This window comes from Nyctibius grandis, chromosome 8, assembly GCF_013368605.1.
Source record: "Nyctibius grandis isolate bNycGra1 chromosome 8, bNycGra1.pri, whole genome shotgun sequence".
Classification (NCBI taxonomy): Eukaryota; Metazoa; Chordata; class Aves; order Nyctibiiformes; family Nyctibiidae; genus Nyctibius; species Nyctibius grandis.
Genome location: NC_090665.1, coordinates 16,936,168 through 16,956,937, shown reverse-complemented (window position 1 = coordinate 16,956,937; position 20,770 = coordinate 16,936,168). Strand labels below are relative to the sequence as shown.

Here is a 20,770-nt window from a genome sequence, read left to right as displayed (position 1 = left end):
TGTCAAAAATTGGCAGCAATAAGGAACTGTTGTTGGAACAACGGATTCTTTTAATAAACACCAGCTACTTACCTCATGATATCTGATTCTTCGAAAATTGTATCTGTTACAGTCTCAATATTCATGGGTCCTCATGCACCTGAATTGGGATTCTTTTGGCCAAGAGTGTGTATTCAGACTGCCCTTATGCCCTTGGTGTCACTGTGTCCCCTTTCCAGAGACAGAAAGAGAAGAACATAACTGTCTCTCAGTAGTAAGGAAGGCTGATTATGGAATACATATGGAGATCACATCTCAAATAAAAAGAATAAATCCCTTACTGTAAGTAACCATTCCTTCTTTGAGATTCCTCACTCTCAGGGGTCACCTATATAGTAGTTCAGATGAACTAAACTAAATTGAATCAAAGTCACTTAATTTTTGAATGGGAGTGTCCATGCAAAACTTATGCACAAACTGATATATTTTAAAGTTATCCCTTTGCTTAATTTGTTTTAGTTTTCTTTAGCGCTATATATTGAGATGGGAAGAGTAACGAGGCAGACCTTGCCATGCAGGATAACTGCAGTACCTAAGGCTATCGACTAATAATTTGAAGAGAGCGTAAGAAATGCAAGATTGTACCTTGGTGTCTTCATGTTGAGTAATACGACCTGAATGTATATACCAACCAGACTGTTGTTCTATACAGAATATTGTTACACAAAGCTGCAGCAGCTGGTCATGTTAACAGTGTACTCCATTCTTTATGCTAGTTGCTTTAAACACACTAATTCACACAATAATCTACAAGAAGGAAAATAACATCTCTCTACATGAAAAGCTGGTGCTGCAGTTAGCAAAAGACACATCCTAAAAAAGTTCATAACTCACAACCAAAGATACTAAGAATTAACTGGCATGACTACAGTGTTAATTATGCTTTAAAAGGGAACAACAAGTAGAGTTTGAACATAATCTTAGAGAGAACTGGTCAAACAGAACAAAACTCAGCACATGGTATATATATACAATACAAAGGTGAAGAAGTTTACCCTCTCTAAAATAAGGGTAAAATCTAGTAACATTAATTTAGCAATTTGGAATTTTATAAAACTGCCCTTATTGGGGATGAGGAAATTCAGTTAGGAAATGTAACTTGCCATTTGTCTCTTAAAGAAATTAAAACACATTACACTGGTTTTAGTGCAAATGAGGTTACTATTCTCACTTGTTACAATTGAGGTCACTATTCTTACTCTACTCTAGCAAAAATCTCAGCACAATGTTTTGCTCCAGGTACAGAAAAAGGGTGTCAAGTATTTCCTGGTACCCATGGCTTCTCCTGTTTTTCAGCCATCAGCTGGTTTTGCACCTTGTTAAGAACCACTAGGACTGAACTGGCTGCAAAGTAATCTTACTGCCTTTTGTATAGCTTTTTGCTTTTTTTTTTTTTTTTTTTTTTAATTTAATGGGTGACAGAGGCCAAAAAATTTTAGAAGATCAGTATCTAGCTAAATGCTTTTAATTGCAAAGCGACCAACAGCCTTTTTAACAACTTCCTATCTTTACCTGAGTAGTAGTTGAAAGCGATCAAGAAACAGCTCAGAGGTGGGCAGCTGCTGCTTCTGAGAATCACAGAAATGGGGCTTCATGAGATTTAATTTATGTCTTAAAATCTTAGTTTGGAGCATTCAGAAGTTCCCATATAGTATTTGGAAATAAAACAGTGAAAGTAAATAATGTTTCTTGTTTCAATATTTAATCCAAGCAGACACAGACACAATTTATAAAATTATTCTATTGCATTAAAGTTTTATATAGCATTTTACTTTTATGAATGTTTTTCCTTCAGTGTATCATATATTCATATTTTAAAATATCTTTGCACAATCCTTTGTGCAACTACATGCTAAAAATCTGCAAATGCACACTTAACACTAAACAGCACAAAAAATACATCCTGTATCCATTCATATGCAAATTTAAAACATTTCACTTGGCAGATAAACAATGAAAAGTTATTTAAAAAAAATCAGAAACTACAAAAATGCGCACATAAAAGTCTTCCCTTTTGGATTTTTAGTAAAATACTGCTCTGTATAAGATCTAATGAAAAACTCCAGTGCTTACAAAATACTTTATATCTATGAGAAAAACAAATGCTTAAATTTATATCTGTATGAATTAAACATAATCACCTTGTTAAAATATAAAACTGAAATCATAGGGGACATGGCATAGGTCAATGCAGATTTCACATCTACCAGGACATGTAAAACTGTAATTAACTGGGCACCAGGCAGTCATTATCATAGAATATATAAACTGAAACCCAGGGACTAATACAATATGCAGCAGCTACAGAATAAAGTGTTTAACCAGCTATATATACTGAATATAGCAATTCTACTTGAAGAGAGAGAGGAAGTCTTCGTCTGAAATAATTAATACTAAAAATTGTTATGTTTACCGGTGTTAAGAGTATAGTGTCCTTCATAACTTTGTTTCTAAAAAATCTGCATAAACTGGCTATTCAGATATGTCAAAATTCTGTGATGCAAGAATCTAACGTAGTCTCACCTCCATCACAGGAATTTCTAAACAGATCTTTTCTCTGATGATCAGATAATTCATATAGGATATAGGGGCCTAACATCTGTGTTTCCTAACTAAATTTCACATAAACACTTGTAAAACATTGGCATGTCAGCAATGTGTCAGTCTCATGTTGCTAATGACAATAAATCACCAAAACGTACAACTTTCCCTTCATGGAATATGGCTTCAAACCCTCTTGAGACTAGATGGCTATGAAGAGAACAACAAAATCAATGTATTTTTAGACTGTATATAGACTATTCTACAAGGTTTGTGATATTAAGTAAAATGAAATAAAATTTCCTACCCTTGTTTTTACCTCTGTGATCCTTTTTGTAGGGCTTGCTGCTATTCTACAAATACTGCTGAGGCAACAACTGTTTTGGAGAAATTAATATTAAAAAAATCCTATAACATAGTAACAATGTGAAACTTGGTACTACACCAAGAAATGGAGGCAAAGAACAAGGTAGGGGAACTGAATGAAAGTCTACAGACTTGCAGATTCAACATGAAACCTGTTTGGAGACAACAAAATGAATCACTAAAGTATGCTTCATTTCTAAGCTTCCTGGGCCTTAGAGGAAAAATATTTTTTCTGGAACAGATTAGAATAAAGAAGAAAAATGAAATTTCATCAATGTCAGCAAACAGCACCAACTGAAGCTTCAAATTTTCTCTTAGACTGAAGACATTAATGTCAATAAGAATGGTACATGTGTGTTAAAAATAGTACAGGAACCTGTGAGCCTTCTTTTTTTCCTATATGAACTAAGAACAATGGGAGTTACCTCTTTTAAAACATAGCTCCCTCCAAAAATACAAGGCGGCTTTTTGTCTGAACATTCTTATGGAACCAATAGTAACAGTTTCTCATAATTTAATTTTACTACACAGAACTTTATTACAAAACTAAGAAATAAATATTAAAAGTCACTAGTAACAAAAAATAACCTACCATAGAAAAGGTTTCAGAGTGCAGACTATTAGAGGGAGAAACAGACTCTAAGTAAACATAACTGATAGCAATACTACACAAATGGACATCTTTAAACTCCGGCCATTTTTATAATTTAGAAAAAAATCAGGATATCACTACCATTTTAGGAGGCTATGCAGATATGTAGTAGATATCTATGTTATTTTATCATCAGAAAACAATGAAATTGATAATGCCACTAGATTAAAAAAATTACATGTACTTTACCAAAGAGGTCTCTACTTTGCAAATTTTTTTTTTTTTTTTATTCAATACACCCTATAAATTAATCTCCTGGAACAGATTCTGCATCAGCAACCACTTTTTGCCACTCTAATACTAGAGATACAATAATACCCACGTTTTGGAAGTTGTAAAGTTGTTGCCCTCTGCTATAAAACCTAGCAGTTCATAGTTAAAATGAATTCGGCAGTTCCACTGTAGTTAGGTTTTAGTCACATTGATTCAACTCAGAAGGACCCGGAAAGCCAGTGTAGAAGCTGCATTTAAATAATTTTTCCTTTCTATCTTACTACGCTATTTAAAAATAATTTAGAATACAAAACGTCATACTAAGCAACGTTAGATGCCCAACTTATTACCGCTCCATATCCCTCCCAAAAAGCACAGCAATTCTGAATTAAGGTTGCCACTGTTATTGCTGCTTACCGGGTATAGTCTGTAAGCCACTGTTTAGAAACCTAGGCACAATGGATGGCGTGGTAACCTAAACTCAGCATTTCCTGGCTTTTGCTATTTTAAGTCAAAATAATTAAGTTTTAACATAATTTTTATAGTTTTCATAACAACCTGAAAATCATAGCAAATAAAATGTATTTCATTCTATCCTATACTTAAAGTGGCTGGTCTTTTTAATAGAGCTTTCTGATTTTTTTAAATGATAAAACATACAGTGGGGGAAGAGAAAGATATACCTAGCTACCATCTTTATTCTGAAGATTTTGGTGCGCCAAAATTGACAGCCAGCTTTCTCTGCTTTCGCTTGCTGGAAGTTTTTGGTGTTGATTTTTTATGAGGAACACTTGGAGTAGCCACATTGTCTTGAAATGAAACAGTGGATTGAGCGGCTTGAGAAGATTTTAAAGGAGCTGAAGAACTATCTTGCTGAATGTGGTCAGAAGACACTGGCTGTTCATTCTTTAGTGGTGCAGCTTGAGGGGAACTCTGAAACTCCTTGAGCTCAAAGTTTTTCTTGCTAGCAGCCCTTTTTTTAGTTACCTTTAAATTAAATAAATATTATTTAACAGAATGCATTCTCAAAAAACTGCAAATATTCCACTTTCAGAAAACATGCATACAATTTTTTAACAATAATTTTCTAATACTAAATAGTGCTTCACAGTAGGGGTGTTGTTGCATTCATCATCTAGGCACTTTTTTTTTTACAAAACCAGAACATTAAGACAAACCTGCCAATCTTACCTGCAGAGGTATAAACTGGTTGTGAGAACCAACTGGTATAGTTCCTGCCAGAGACACATTTCCTGGAAAGGAGCCAGGATAATAATGTTTAGGCACTGGAGCTCCCCACGACACTGGACCAAACATGTGAGATGATGGAGGCATTATATTAGCTGTGAAAATAAGTAACTTTTAGCTCTTTCTTCAAAAAGAGGATACCAACTCCCCAAGACCCCAAAAGTACCCCAGCTACATTTGTCTGCACATTGTTCCTCTTTCCAATAAAGCCTCATATTCTTCGTATTTACATGAAAATAGAGAAGTATTTATTTATTATAAAAAAAATCCCAAACAGTTCTGCTTTTACAGTACTACACCTAGATGACAGCACAGTTAAGAGCACTAAGTCATGGCATCTGCATTTCAGAGCGCACTAATTTAGGATCTTTGCATCCTTAGCTGAGTGAACTATATTAGTAGAAGGCTGCAAGTTTAGGCCATCCTTTTGAAACAAGTCAACAATATAGAAACCCCAGGGAAAAGAGATGTAGCAGCTGTGATATGGGTTACTAAGTTGCTACAATGGTGCTGACTCATTAATTACTACCTGTGAACCTGAGCTTTAGTAGAACACAAAACAGACGAGAACCAGAAATGCCACTTGCATTTGTAGAAATTTTGGGGGGGTTTGCTTACCATGCTCGTGTTTGGCAGTGTACAAGATTGTGATGCAGCACTTCAGTGAAAGTTGGATATAAACAAATAAAAACACTAATGCATGGATAACCATTAACTATACAGGGGAGAAAAAAAATCCATATATAAAACCAAGGAAGAGATTTCTTATGAATTCTGGACTGGGACTATATCAGCTTTGAACTAATTACTATTGTTTTGAAGGGAAAAAAAACAAACAAAAAACTCCTAAGACTGAATGGACAAATATATTCTTGAGGAAAAGAAATAATTGGGAGAGATGTGATTCTTTGTATTGAATTAATGTGCATATTGATGAGAAAAGATTCACGAACTGTTTTCAAAGCAGTTCAGACATACAACTATATACACAAAGACCAAAAATGGGGCTTTCTGGAAGGCACTCATTTTCATATAAAGAACTATTAGAATTACAGGATATCATTACAATATTTGAAATGTGTACTAGTCAAATACTTACCAGGGGGTTGTGCAAATACTGGAGGAATAGGTCCAGATGGTACAGGAACTCCCAGCGGTTGATAATTTGGAAACATTGGTGGAGGCGGAGGTGGAGGCAAAGGGAAGTTTATACCTATAGAACTCTATGAAGAGGGAAATGGAGGATTACAAACAGATGCAATGCAATAGAGACAAAGATTTTAGAAGATTCTTTGCATCCTCACCAAATGCTGTAAAGCAAAAAGCGCAGCTTTCTCCTTTGCTTCAGCTTCAGAATGACACTGCGGTCCACGAACCAACAAACCATTTGATAATTTTATGTGACAAACTGTCATGGTCTAGAAAAACAAGATAAGATTTCTGAGGGAATTTGTATTGTTGACAAACACACTGGGAGACGGAAACAAGGGATTTGTTTGTTTTGAAAAAAGGCAACAAAAGGAGCTAAGGTTTATTTTTAGATGGATTTCAGTTCTGAGTCCAAATGTTTAATATAGGACAGTTGAAACAAAGTTGAGAACTTCAACTTTGGCAGAAAAAGCTTTTTACCTGTGGTGTTTTCAGGAAAGAGAAATCGGGTTGCGACATTCCAACAAGAGAACAAATACGAGAAAGTTCAGAAACAGTAGACAGTGCAGGCTGTGGACAAGCAAAAGGGTGACCTCCAGTTTCCAGTGCTGGTGTGTTCTGAGGGCCTCCACTGCTATGAGGCTTGTTCATATAAGCAGCTGACAAAAGGGAGGGGGGAGGAAAAAAAAAGCAAGCTGTATCACAAACATTTCCTGCACTGAAAGGTTAGCAACTTTGTTATTAGCAAAAAAAAAAAGCATATTTGATTTTTTTTTTCCTGGTATTTTCATATCTGATTAACAAAACCCAGGAGACTATATAGAAAGAGATTGTTAGATCTGAATAAAGAAGTAGAACTGAAAAAAGATGGACATGTTATTACTATATTTTGAAGATCAGTACTATACTATTAGCTATGTTCTAAAATGTCACTACAAGGTGAAGCTCTGAACTATGAGCTGATGTCTAAACATACCCATTTTTTTTTGTTTGTCTATATTGGAAGGCAGCTCCATGGCAATCCTGTCTACTAGGGGGAACAGGAACATCATTAACTTGGGATTTCACATCATTCCTTGTTTCCAGGTAAGAGCCATCTATCTTCAAAATCTCCTTGAGCATCTGTGTTCCTTTCTTTAAAAATAAAATAAACCATTCAGGGACATGATGGCATTCAGATAACCCCACCTTCTTACTTAACTCCGAATATCATAATCGGTAACAAAATCTGAATTTTTGTTTTCCTATCAGTTACATTTTATCAAAGCACAGATAACAGCATCTTGGCATAAACAAATGTGTTTGTTAATTTTCTTTAAGAATAGCTAATTAAAAGCTCATCAATGTTTAAAAGATTCTTTGCATCAATGTTTAAAAAGGCAGTATGAGGTTTCATAGAGTTTCTTTAAATAGAAGCACTGATGCTAAGATAGCAGATGCTAAATTGCAATGGAATGATTCCTGCAGTATACAGACCATAGCAAATGATTGTGGTGACAGATGTTCTTCATTTGTAGCTCCTGCTTCCTTGGAATAAGTCTGCACTTCATTTGCTTTGGAAATTTTCAAAGAAGCTAGAAGGCTTTCAAGTTCATTGTCCTTCTTAAAACAAATGAAAAAAAAGGTACATCAAGTTAGCATATTACAAGCAGATGCAAGAGGGAGGGTATATTAGTTTGAGATGAATTTTATGCTCATTCAGGATTTTTTTCTCTTAGCTTGGACAGATCATAGTCATGTCTGCTCAGAGTGTGAACAGATATCCAGAGACTACATCATGTTTTGCGTACTAAAAAGATCCAAGTATTGACCAATAGAGAACTGATTTAAAGAATGATCAAAGCTATATAGGTTTGTCTTGTATCTGTCATAAAAATGAATTTGCACACAAGTGACCAGGAATAACTGGAACAAAATGGACTGGAAACTGAAGTTACTCAAAGAGCACTAGAAAATCATCTGTCTAGATCCTACCTTTCCACCTGTACAGGGACCATCAACTGCAGCCTTCTGAATTACAGGCATGTTGGGACTTTCATTCCTCTTCAAAAGTTTGACATTGTACTTATTCACACCTGCAAAATTCTGAAATAAAATGCAGCATTTATTATTGAATACTAATACTCCATTACTCCTTACAACACAATCATATTAGAAATGCATCTGCAAATAGCTTTCACAAGCTAATATTCTTAAAGGGTTTCAGCTTACTGGAAACCTAGTATTTGTGTTTTCTCATTACAGCATAGCTCTCAAGAGTCTGTAAGTAACAGGAAAATCACTTGGTATCATCATTATACATCTTATGCACCTTCTCTCATTTTCTGTCTATAAAATCTCTAGAGAAAATAAAAAAATCTCCAAAATAAAATTTGCCTAGTAAAAGAATCAACTAAGATGCCCGTTAAAGAGAAATCTGTAAAATGATGAATCAGATCAGAGTAAAATGAAAAGAATACATGTATTCAGTACAGAAGAAATTACCTGTTTGTTTGATATTTTATTATGTGGCTGACTTTCACCTCTTGTAACTTTGGAATCTTCTTTAACTACAAAAGAATGCATTTTTTTGAAATACTCTTAAAAACCGCAACAATAATCGACTCAAAAAAATTGATAACTCCATACAAGTACACAGAGTTGCATTAATATGAATGGTTGCATCAAATGTTTAATTCATACTTCATAGGTCATTTGGTGTATGCTTTTCTTGTAGAATAAAATAAAACTAAGCATATGTAATAATATATCTAATTTTATATTCTACAAATATGATCACAAGCAAATTTTCAAAGTCAAGTTGCGGTTTTTTTTTGTTTTGTTTTTATATCAGATGGGTGGAAAGTCAACATAATGCAGAACAGCTTGATTAAAAGGTTCAGGATTAAGTATGGAATAACCTAATATGCACACCAGGGGCATTATTTGACAATAAACACAATGTTGCACTTGTTATATAACTATAATAACCTATTTTCTGTCGATAACTACAAAAAACGCAATAGGCATTTCAATGAAGATCAGATAAAGCAAGTAGTTCTCCTAAACAAAGTTTCTAATTATAGAACTTACATTTTTTATACGGCTCCTGTTTTCTTTGCTGGCCTTTAAAGCTGCTGTCATTGAATCCTGGCTTATAGAACTGATTGCCAGTTCCCAGCTTGATTTCCTGAGGTAGAACTGCACCCTAGGATTTCAAACATCAAATCTATGTATCTATCATTTACATAGTAGTCCCGTATGATTACCTCTTTCCAAAGCTATGCATACCCCGTGTAACAATACTTTCATCCAGAGGATTTATTTGTAACATTAACTAGAAAGTTTTCTGATGTAATGAACTGACATATAAAATTAAGTACCTTCATATTTTAAACCCAGGGATCAGTTTAAAGTTTATATACTAACCTTCTCATGCATGTTTTGCTGAATGTGGTGAGACTTCCCAGAACTCTGCAATGATTGCCATATGCTGCAGAACTCATCATCTTGCTTACTCTGTGTCTGACAAAATAAGAAACAACACCCCCAACAAACTCAGCAGCTATAAACTCAACTTTTGAACAGCTAATCATATACAAAGACATTCTGAAAATCGTAAGGTCCAAGTTTAACAGTGCTCAGACAACAGAAATTTTCATACTGACACTAGTAGAACTCGCAGGTATTTAACTTACGAAACTGTGGTGGGTTATATTTATATAACAACTTTTCCTAAGAATCACTATTAAACTGAAATGAGCTTAGTTTGTTTTGAGACTGTTTTTGTTTTGTTATTAACTGAAGTTATGAACATAGGAAAGATCACCGAGTATAATTAGACTCCAATAATAATTCAAGATGGTTTCAAAAGCATGCTCTCATACTGGTAGTATTCTTATGTTTATTATTAATGCCTTATTTTGTAAGGCCTTATCAATCAGGCTCAATTGCTTCATAACATTACAGGCATGTCACCCCAGAACCGAAACCCAGCTATGTAAAAAACACTTTTGAAAATCCTAGGATCTAAACAAGGATAACACAGGATATTATACTAATTCACGAAACAGGACAAGTTTCTGCTCCAGTCTGTATCTGGACTAAAAAATCTGATGTACTAAAACAAAGCTATCTGTTGATCATGAGAAAAGGACACCCACTCTAAATAGGGGGCCAAAATAAATATTGAGACATTTGAGTCCAATACTAAATGAATAACAACACTCACTTTATTTTTCTGATTGCCACTCAGAAATGATCCTTTCTGGGGTGAGTTAGAGTTGCCCTGATTTTCAGCCCTGAGATTGTAATGCTGTCTTCCATTCAGTTGCTAAATCATTAAGAAAAAAAACCATTAAGTGTTTCATTGCCTTAAAATTTTCTTTTGGAAAGTAGTTTTTCTTGTATAGACTATGAAAACGTGAGACAATTCTTCTCAAACACAGCTATAGCAACACGAAATTACCCATTAAGCTAACTTTCTTTAAAGAAGTCACTTATTAAAAAATACAGTTTGTTTAAACCAATGAGAACCCCAATTCACCTGTAATTTTTCCTCCTTTACTGTATTTTCAAACAAAGTAAATCATAACCAATAAAAAAAATTGACAAGGAAATCACATCTTCTCTTTCTGAGCGTGGACAAACTTGGCCTACAGGAAGCATTACTTGGAACAGAGCTTTAAGGAAATAATTGCATCTCTGCCCAAACAAACTATTTGTTGACACCAAATGTGGTGTCACTGCTCTGAACTAAATATTTGTCTCTTAGAAATGCAACTGGAGCTACTCAAAGCAAAACAAGTATCAATAAGGAACGTTTGGTCCCTTTCATTATTGGATTAACTCATTTCTCCAAAATAAGGATTATCCTACTTTTAATATGCTGACATAAAAATTAAATTTTGTTTGTACTAATGAAGATAACAACCATGGTCGTAATTCAGCTTCTAGGGAAAAACATTTTGCTACACATGAAAGAAAAGTCTTACTTGAGTAGGAACAAAAAGGGAGCGAGGAGAATGGTTGAGGCCTCCCAGATGCACTTTTTGTGAGCATGCAGATGACGGATCAGATGCATATGAATTGTAGTTATTCACAGCTGGCTGAGGTTTAACTATGGCCATCAGTTTTTGATTTCCCATTTCTGACCGACTACCATGAGACAGGTTAATTAAGGCACTTGATGGCAGACGATAGCCTCTGGCAGGTGAGCACCTTAAGAAAAGCAAATTGCGTAGTTGTTTCAAATAGTTTAACTGTTGACATTCCAATATATCTGATTTAACAACACTGTTGCCTCTATGCCAAAAGATAATGACTCAAGTTTGAACAGCAGAGGCTGAAAACTGTATCCAATATTGAATCTAGTACCATTACACACAATGTTAATCCCATTGTGCTCCCCTTGGGCCTCTGGCTCTCAAAACCAGAAAACAACAGCAACTGCTACTACTCTGAGTTTATATTGTACCTTTCAGTGCTGAGCTCAAAGAAATTTTAAAGATGAGTGAATTGTTATAGCATAGTTCTGTAGTAAATACTTCTGTAAAAAATTATGATCCAGGAAACAATATTCTTTTCTCTTTCTGAGATGAAAACTGAAGCCAGTAGCAGAATTATAAATTGAAGTTAAGCAGCATTGAGTCAGTTTTACATCTTCCTTTATGATTCTGAATACTGAAAATTATCAGTGTTACAGGACATGCTCTTGCAAGGGATAGGATTGTGTTATGCTTGCTGAATGCAGGGAATATGTAAGATTCTACTCTAAAAACTTAATTTATCTAAGAGCAACAGTTAAAATGAAGCCTGCTGGGTAAATTAGTGCACTTAGAAGTTTACCTGCTTACTTAAACACAGAAGAGTTATCACACTTCTTAAAACAAAAGCATTAACCATGCCTCCGCTTCCTGAAGAATAGTTTAGGTTTTTAATGGTGGTTAGAATTTAGTGCCTAAGTATCAATTATTGATAGTTCAGAGTCCCTCCTTCAGAGGAACAGATGATTACTGGCTATTTTTTAATTTATATGTTAAAGACATACTGATAATAACCTGTTTTCTACATATTTGTTTTAGAAAGACATTTGGATCTAGTGCTTTATTCTGCCGGTTCATATTTGCTTTCTACAAATCAGAAGCTTCTAAATATACAAAAAGAGCATTTCCAAAATACAATATGCTTCACAAAAATTATCCCTACTCAAAGAGAAAAAAGAAACACAAAAGAAATAAAAACTGACCAACACCGTTGAGAAACAGTTTTAAAAAGAGGCATTAAAAATACTCAACCAAACCAAAGGCAACAATTTCACGCCATCTATACCAATAGCATGAAATGACTATGAAACCCCCTGCACAAACCTTATAGTTAGGCCTCCAAGGAATTCTTCATCAAAGAGAACTTCGAAGAGCACATCTGTTTCTCTACTGGCTATAGAAAACAATGTAAAATGTCATCCTATATATGGAACAGTAGCTGTTTTCATCTAAATTATGTAAATATCTATTTTAGTTACGCAATTAATAATTAAAAGACCAAAAACTAACTAATAAGTAACCAAAAAATCCTTGTTCCTTAAACGAGTAATTTCATTAACAGAAATTCAGAAATGCTTCTCAAATTCATATATGGCTGTCCTTTTAGATATACTTTCAACAGAAATGTACCATGCATAATAACTTATCAATCTGCATTAACAGAACTACAATTTATAGCAGTATGTCACAGTTGTCAGAAACTGACAGAGACGAGATACAAGCCATCTTTACACTCAGGCAGTCAGAAACAGACAGCTTTAACATTACCTTCTTGTATAATGATGGACTAATACTCCTTTAAAATTATACTAGCATATAATAATTATGGAGAAAAGGAAACTTCTCTAAAAAAAGCTGCACTCAAGCCTAGTCTATTGAAGATTCTGTTGGATGCAAACTGAATGAGAAAGCAACTACTTAAATGCCAGGTAAGAAAATGATTTCTATTACTAGATCTCAAACTACTACACCCAATGTGATACCGTAAATCCTTCTGTTTATCTGAAATAGATTTATGGATAACCTTCTTGTCAGAGAAGGTATAAATACATGCCATTTAACAGAAACGGAGTATCGCAGACTAAAAAGCAAATTCCAAATACAACAATTTGAGACAAATCATATTTGATAAAATTTTACATTCAACATAAGTATTAAGGCTAATATTTGTTTTTATCTCTACTTCTCTTAACTTTGCCCATATCTTCCCATAACTTCATTTTGGTTTTTTTTTTGCAGCCTGTGTTCTCTCATTGATCTCTCTGCCTTCTTCATATTAAGAAGGAACAAAGGGTAAGTAATTTCTTATTCAAAGTACAGCTGTGTAACACAGGAAATTAAAATAGAATACCTGCAGGTTTAACTCAAAACAGTAAACGTCATTAGTGGCTTCAAGCTGCGTATGCTTCATAGGTGAGAAACTTATGTGCATTCACAATCATTATACAAAACGCTTTTCTGAAGCCTGCTTTCACATCACTAGCTGAGCTGTTATATAGCTATAATGCTACCATTATGAAGAAAATATTACCTCCTTTAATTCCTATAATGGTACCTCGAAGACCAACTGGAACAGAAAAGTTCTCTCTCACATTGACAACACGGTCAAACAGCCTATGCTCTGCATCTCGATCTGGAACAACTCCATTCTGTTGTTCTAATGGCTGACAATAACCAAAAGACTATGTTAATGTTTGCAAAAAAATAGGGATTACAATCAAAACGCATTTATAACAATATCTCAAACACACTATAAAGCACATTTTCTGGAAAAAAAAATTGTTTAAGAACATCGAATTGTCCCTCCCCAGACACAAAGCAAACTTCCATTTTTTTTCCTTGCAGCTCTCACTCACTGCTTCTGCCTGAGAAACAGCAGTGCGGAACATGATCCAAGGCAGACCAAGTGGATCAATTTAGACAAAATAAAACCATCAACTGTAACCTGCCAGTATCAGTAACACTGGTATCTGAAATACCAGGCAAGACGAGCAGTTGGTCATATGTCAAGAACTGAACAAAAAGCAAAACAGGGAAGAAGAGACAAATGGGCAGCACATTTTATTTTGCCTTTATTATATAGCCAATAAGAACTGTAGAAGCATGAAGGTAGAAGAGAAGTGAAAGTCAGTATAATACATGAAGGAGTTTGTAGTTAGTAGAAATTCTCTCCTTTTAGAGACAGCCTACTGTTCTCAAATTGATTTTCTAGAAGGCATCATAAAACTTTTTCTTCCATCAATACTGTCATAAAATTCCACTCTGAAAGTTGGTAAGCTTAGGTAAAATAAATATGATCTGGACAACTTATCTTTTAAAAAACCCCTTTTCACATCACTTACTCTGTACAGCAAATGGGGTTTCACAGTTACTCGCACCTTCTTGTTGCTCTTTCTCTGCTAAAAGAAAGGAACAGAAAGTCATTACAAACTAGTGTAGGAACCAACACTGGGTTTGAGGTACAAGAAGACACCTGAAAAGATAATGTAGAATTCTTTTGTTTCTTTTAGATAAAGGTATACAGCTTTCATGAAGACTTCAGGATGACTAAGTCCAGTTTTAAAAACATGACTGATTTCTTACCAAAGCTTTTGCATTGTTTGGCTAATTCCAAAATTCACACCAATTTTATTAACATGTCCTTGCAAATAATTTCAAGGAAATCAGCCCGTTATTTCATGTGGCTTTGCCTTTAGCTTTAGTAATTTCCTTGGCCCCTTTTTTGATCTGTGGCCTTCAGAAAACAACCTTCTAATTTTCCTCAGACCAAAGAGAAACTGCAAGGGAAGAACAGCTGGGATTGCACTTAGAAACAGCACTTCAGTAGTTCAGAATATATACTGACACATGTTTCTTTCTGAAATCACCAAAAGGCAGAGTTCAGAGTAGGGCCTAATGCTGCTGAATTGCCTCAAAACGAGTGAGTCTATTAAAAAGATTAATAATGAGCTCTTCTGAACTTCTGGGACAATTCACCTTACAAACTCAGATCTTACATTACATTCTGCATTCTTTTTCCTTGCAATGACAAGTAATCTTCAATCGTCTTATTCTAGTTCAAGAACTTGGAAAATAATGAGCAACTGCTTTTTGGTTCACCCCTGCTTACAATGATGTCAAGCTGCATACCTTGCATTTCTCTATTTCTTCTTCAATTTTCTCAACAATGGCTGCATCCAAAATTTGCAAGTCACAAGATGAGCGAGACAAAGCAGACACAGGATGTGCCTTTAACCAGGCAACAATTTCTTGAACTTTCTCAGCTCTAAATAAAAAATAACATGAACTAAAATTTTTAACTGCATAAACTAAGCATTTTACCACATTCTCTGATTTAATCAGTCAAGTATGATGATATAGGCACAATGCTTGTATACATTCATAAAGTAACAGAATTTAAGAGTTCTGTATGAGTTTACAATATGGGGCAAAAAAAAAAATTAACTGAATCATGCAATACTGTTTCAAAACTATAACCTGAAGTTTTGTCTCAGAAAAACGATTAAATTATTTAAAAGTATTCAGTAAATTATGTTTGCATCCAACCAACTAACCATGTCCAGCTGTGATTAGAGATTCTGTGACCAGCTGTTTCTCACAACACAGTAAGAAAGAACTTCAGGGCATGCCTCGCTGGTAAAATGGAGCACAAACCTGAGATTCTTGTAATACAAAGAGTCCCACAATGGTTTACCTGCCTGGTAAGAGTCCTGCAGAGTGCAGCATCATGCAGACTTACCAAGTCAAGCCTGTGAATAGGGCTTACTAGCTAATAATAAAAGCTTTTTTAATGTTACTATACTGTATCTGGAAGAAAGGTTGCTCCTTGCCTCCCACAAAACTGACTGAATGTATACTAAAAATGTTCAAAGTACTTTAAATTCTATACATGTTATTTTTCAAATTCAAAGTGATCTTGAACAATTAAAACAATTATTGCTTATTTTCCAAAAATGATCTTTTGGTGACTTTGTGACTATTCATAACTATGCTCACTGAACGTTACTTTAAAAGCAGGAATTATGAAGTAGCTATCGAAAATTGGATTTCTCATTTATTGGACTTGAGCTAGGAGTCTGACAGAGACTTGGATTCCACAACTGCAATGTACAACATTTTGATAATTTTTTCGGTCATCACTGAACAATCATGCTGCCCAAGGAACAGCAAGGTTTCAGTTACATAGCAGCCACTATACAATCACCACCAATTTCACAATGTTGCTAGCCTTTATTCTACGGGGAAGGCGGGGGGAGAAAGACTGCTTACCCATTCTCATCCTCTCCAGGCCAAATGTCATCTTCATAGAAGATATCTTCCTGGCTATTCTTGGCTATATAATTAAATAGTTCAGGGACCCTACAAAATGAATAAATGGAAGACGACTTTAGTTTCACATCAGTACAGACCACAAAAAAGCTTCATCAAAACTAACTTTGATGGGCTTCAAAATTTCTGGAGCCCAGACAGATTATTTTTTACTTAATTTAGTGTCATACTGTTCATTTGTCAAGGGTAAGCTGCTGATAAAAATTACTCTATCCCAAAATATGCTTCTCCTTAGAAGGAGAGTCTGTTGGAAGGAGAATATTGGAATAAAACAAATTCCATCAAGCAATCTCCAAAAGCAAACTCATCAGTTCTAAGAAGATCTGTGTCCAGAGGACAAAAATCCAAAGACTGATACAAAGGTGGATAATTTGGATGAAGTTCATATCCAATATTTACCTTTCTAAATACTCAGCAAGTAGTTGTTCTACTGCAGAAGAATACATCCATTCATTTCCAACTTTCTTAGTATAGCCAGGAACTTCCTCGTTTTTCTTATTGAACTTTAGGTTTAGCCCCACATTTGCTTTGTGATCTCCATGAGGACTGGAAATTAGAAAAAGTTTATTAACTTGCAATAATATATATGTGTATGCATACATACATTAAAAACCACATAAACATACATCGTCAGCCTTAAACCACAGAAAAATTAAATTCATTGTATTGTTTACTTGTTAGCATCACAACAGCTGTAAATGTTACAGGACATAAGCTGTCCGCATGCATGCCCATACCTTATTGCAAAGGAGGGTAGGGAATATTTTACCCTTCTTCCTTAACTGAGATCTAATCAACCACAATCTACCTGGCATTTACCAAGATGTAGAAGGATGTCCCTGAACAATCAGTGGGGAACAAATGTACACGTTAAATCACAAGATGCTCAGGCATCAACCACTTCTTTAGTGACCTGTACTAGGAAACCACATTTCTAACATTCAGAGAACTACAGGGATTGCCTCCCTTATATATTTTAAGCAGTTTTAGTCTTAACTAGTTCTTAAAAAAAAAAAATTAGAGGTACAATTATTATTCCTTTATACTAGCAGTAATGATAAATACAATGAAACTAGATCCCAATTCCACTTTTTATTCTCAGTGTGGCAAAGTCCGTTCAAACTCCTGCTTCAATTATGCAAATAGCTAACAAGGAAAGTCAATTTATGTATTTCTACAATACTAAAGCCAACAGAACAACTCTCTAGTAAACAAAAATTAAAAAGAAGTCTATGATAGGAGAGAAAAACACTGCATATGAGTTTAGTTTACAGCAAGCTTTACTTTAAAGAAAGCTTCACATCACAAAACAGTTATACACTTGATAAGACCACCACTTAAACATTGCAGAAATTCTGTAGAGTTGTATCAGAATTTAGAAACTTCTCTACAGTCAAAGTTCACAAAGAGAACTTACTTTTTCTTTGATCCTCTTCCAATAAAGATACTCCCTGTAAATCTGGAGACAAGATATCCACTTACTCCAAGACGGCTGGCCAAAATATACGCAGGATTGTATTTCACAGCATATTTCTTTAAAACAAACAAACAAAAAAATATTGGCAATTTCCGAAGGACAAGGATTTTTATACAAAGGGCAAATGAATAATATGGAAGCATCCCTTAAAGACATTTACCACTGCAAAATACATTTGACACTTTGTTTAAGCTTTTACTAGAAAACCAGAAGCACTTACATGCTGGTTCTGTATTAAAGGATCAAGCTGAGGTTCACACGGAATACTGAAAACTACACGAATTCTACCTTCTGTGATCACATCATGTGAATCTTGAACCTTGGAGGAAACACATTAGAAGTGTTACTAGACCTTGTAGTCTACTTCATCAAAAATTTTGCTGCAGTAGCCACACAGATGCTTTGGGATTCATCATCTTGCCTTGACCTGTACACCGCTTCCTCATAGAGGCAATCAAACAGCATTAAATCAAACGTATCCATGACTGAAAATGGTCCAAAATGGGAACTCTATGTATTGCAAATTATCCCAAACAATTAATAAAAATAATCCTGCATTCAAGCTATGCTACATTTTCCTGTTACGCCAGCAACAGCAATAGGGAAAGCAGAAGAACCCCCTCCTCCTCCTCTGACTAAACTATCACAGAATCTTTGATTTAAAATTTTAGCTAGCAAATGACCACTACTTCCACAGAACACCTTATATTATTTTAGGCTTGCAAATAAAGAAATCTAGGGGGAAAAGAATTATGAAATTGTTGGAACTAACTTCTCCCATACAGCCGTAGTAAGGAGATCCCAGCATAAAGGCTGTACTTCCAGGAGGAAACAAGTCATCCAAAGTCTTGATGTTTGAAAAACGAGAGTCAAAGGCTTTGATATCCTACATGAAAAAGACAAGATTGATAATGTTAAATATCATTCAGTTCCAGTAGAATAATTAAATAGTTCATATAAATAGACATTTATTCTAAAACATTATCTGAGTCTGAAATAATTCATCGAAGGCAAAGAAGTTAATGCTTTATTACAAATGTTGGTACACAAGCAATTCTGCTGCCTCGTAGAGCACCACTACGGTATTCCATTCAAAATATCATCAGTAAAAAGATGACAAAAGCCATTTTTTCAGTAAGATCTCTGAACTGTGCAACAGGGTCCCAAATTTTGTGACAAAATACTTGCCTAAGCACATTACTTTTTTTTTTAATACAATAAATTACATTAATTTAAGATGCTTATTTTTGTTCGTTCTTTTGTTTTAAAGGCGCATACACCCCTCTCCGTGCACTCCCCCACCCCAATGGAGTAAGAAGCTATGTGCAAGTAGATACTGAACTTGTATATTTACCTTGACAACAGTTTGGTAAACAAAAGGAAGAACTTGTTTTGACCACTGCTTCTCCAAATAAACTTCTCCATTTTGGTTTAGTTTATATCTATTACCAGTGAGTAACTGAGCATATACAACCATTGACGTTTCATGAATAATTATTCCTTTTCTTTTCTGGTAGCTGAATACAAAGCAGAACATTTAGTTTGATTACAATAAACAGAACTGAACCAAGAGGGTGGAATTAATTTCTTGAGATAAAAAAACAACCCATTCCTTACAAAAGGGTTCTAATAGTTTGCTTCCTGGTTCATAAAAAATACCCACAATAAATGGGTTATTTATTCTTACAACCACCAATTGCTTATCCATTGTTGCACAGCCATCACTACATAGCTAAGTGTGTTAATTTAAACACATTACCTTTACAGTGGGAAGGGCTATGGGTAATTAAGGCAGTTAACTGAAATGACAGATAATAAAATGGCAAGCTACTGTAACTCAGTTGTGTTCCACTGGACACCCACACTCTAGAAGAGCAAGAGCTGTATTCAAATTTAACAATGCTAAGCTATTGAAGTTGTAACTTGATACTGTATGACTCCATTCTATATACTTCCTACAACTGAAGATTACTAAGACCAGAACAGAAAATTGAGTGAAACTCATTCATTTGAGAATTCTTTTGTAATAGCATCTAACTTTAAATACCTAGGGACTAACTCCATATATTCTGAAATGTCAACATAAGCTCTTTTATGTTGTTTTTTTAAATTCCAGCAGACTCATTCACCTTTACCATCAAGTATGCAGTAGCTCTTCTCTGCTACTTAGGTCTGTAATACAGCAATAAACATAGCTTAGCTATAAAATGCAAAGATACACTTTAATTTTCCAAGTTACTTACTGCTCTGAAATGCCTTGAACTTCTTTTAACCACATGCTTTGCTCCTTATCTCCAACATATGCCACTTTAGTTGGGGGCACTGCATTTCCCATGTAAAGCTTCTGTGTGCCATGTGGTTCTTCCAAATAAAACCTTGAGAATATTAGGACAGGTATGAATTTAACCAAATAAGATTAATCTAGACATAACCAATTGTGAGCAAAACTTCAAATAGTTAGAAATTACTTGTTAAGGACATGGAAAACAGGCAGCATTGTTTTCTCTACCCCTTCCACAACAGGCCACACAGCATATTTTTTATAAAAAATACCAGTGCACGTGCTGAAAGGAAGATTGTATAGAAATGTTCACTTTTACATTATTCTGTGTGGATTTTTGTGCATGCATTCTTCCCATCAAAGTTAAGAACAAGCTCTCCCAAACTTCTATGCCTATAGCAAAATACTGAAGGACTAGACTTCTACAGAGATAACCAAATCTCAGAACAATG

The 20,770-nt window shown here is 34.8% G+C and overlaps 2 protein-coding genes across 2 annotated transcripts in view; both read right to left on the bottom strand.

The window, feature by feature from the left end:
• Positions 1 to 199, bottom strand: part of GK5 (glycerol kinase 5) — a 30,699-nt gene extending 30,500 nt beyond the window's left edge. Inside the window, exon 1 of the mRNA XM_068405756.1 lies at positions 73 to 199. The gene's annotated coding sequence lies outside the window, so the exon portion shown is untranslated. The remainder of the gene's footprint in view (positions 1 to 72) is intronic.
• Positions 200 to 1,719: 1,520 nt separating this feature from the next.
• Positions 1,720 to 20,770, bottom strand: part of XRN1 (5'-3' exoribonuclease 1) — a 36,634-nt gene continuing 17,583 nt past the window's right edge. Inside the window, exons 20-43 of the mRNA XM_068405758.1 lie at positions 20,281 to 20,412; positions 19,392 to 19,554; positions 18,810 to 18,923; positions 18,258 to 18,356; positions 17,978 to 18,093; positions 16,960 to 17,106; positions 16,501 to 16,590; positions 15,361 to 15,496; positions 14,574 to 14,630; positions 13,763 to 13,895; positions 12,556 to 12,625; positions 11,182 to 11,407; positions 10,419 to 10,520; positions 9,617 to 9,712; positions 9,281 to 9,395; positions 8,693 to 8,757; positions 8,183 to 8,293; positions 7,685 to 7,810; positions 7,191 to 7,342; positions 6,689 to 6,872; positions 6,364 to 6,477; positions 6,159 to 6,282; positions 5,003 to 5,154; positions 1,720 to 4,798 (exon numbers count right to left, since the gene is read on the bottom strand). Coding sequence (XP_068261859.1) covers positions 4,508 to 4,798; positions 5,003 to 5,154; positions 6,159 to 6,282; positions 6,364 to 6,477; positions 6,689 to 6,872; positions 7,191 to 7,342; positions 7,685 to 7,810; positions 8,183 to 8,293; positions 8,693 to 8,757; positions 9,281 to 9,395; positions 9,617 to 9,712; positions 10,419 to 10,520; positions 11,182 to 11,407; positions 12,556 to 12,625; positions 13,763 to 13,895; positions 14,574 to 14,630; positions 15,361 to 15,496; positions 16,501 to 16,590; positions 16,960 to 17,106; positions 17,978 to 18,093; positions 18,258 to 18,356; positions 18,810 to 18,923; positions 19,392 to 19,554; positions 20,281 to 20,412 — 3,115 coding nt within the window. The 3' untranslated portion in view covers positions 1,720 to 4,507. The remainder of the gene's footprint in view (positions 4,799 to 5,002; positions 5,155 to 6,158; positions 6,283 to 6,363; positions 6,478 to 6,688; positions 6,873 to 7,190; positions 7,343 to 7,684; positions 7,811 to 8,182; positions 8,294 to 8,692; positions 8,758 to 9,280; positions 9,396 to 9,616; positions 9,713 to 10,418; positions 10,521 to 11,181; positions 11,408 to 12,555; positions 12,626 to 13,762; positions 13,896 to 14,573; positions 14,631 to 15,360; positions 15,497 to 16,500; positions 16,591 to 16,959; positions 17,107 to 17,977; positions 18,094 to 18,257; positions 18,357 to 18,809; positions 18,924 to 19,391; positions 19,555 to 20,280; positions 20,413 to 20,770) is intronic.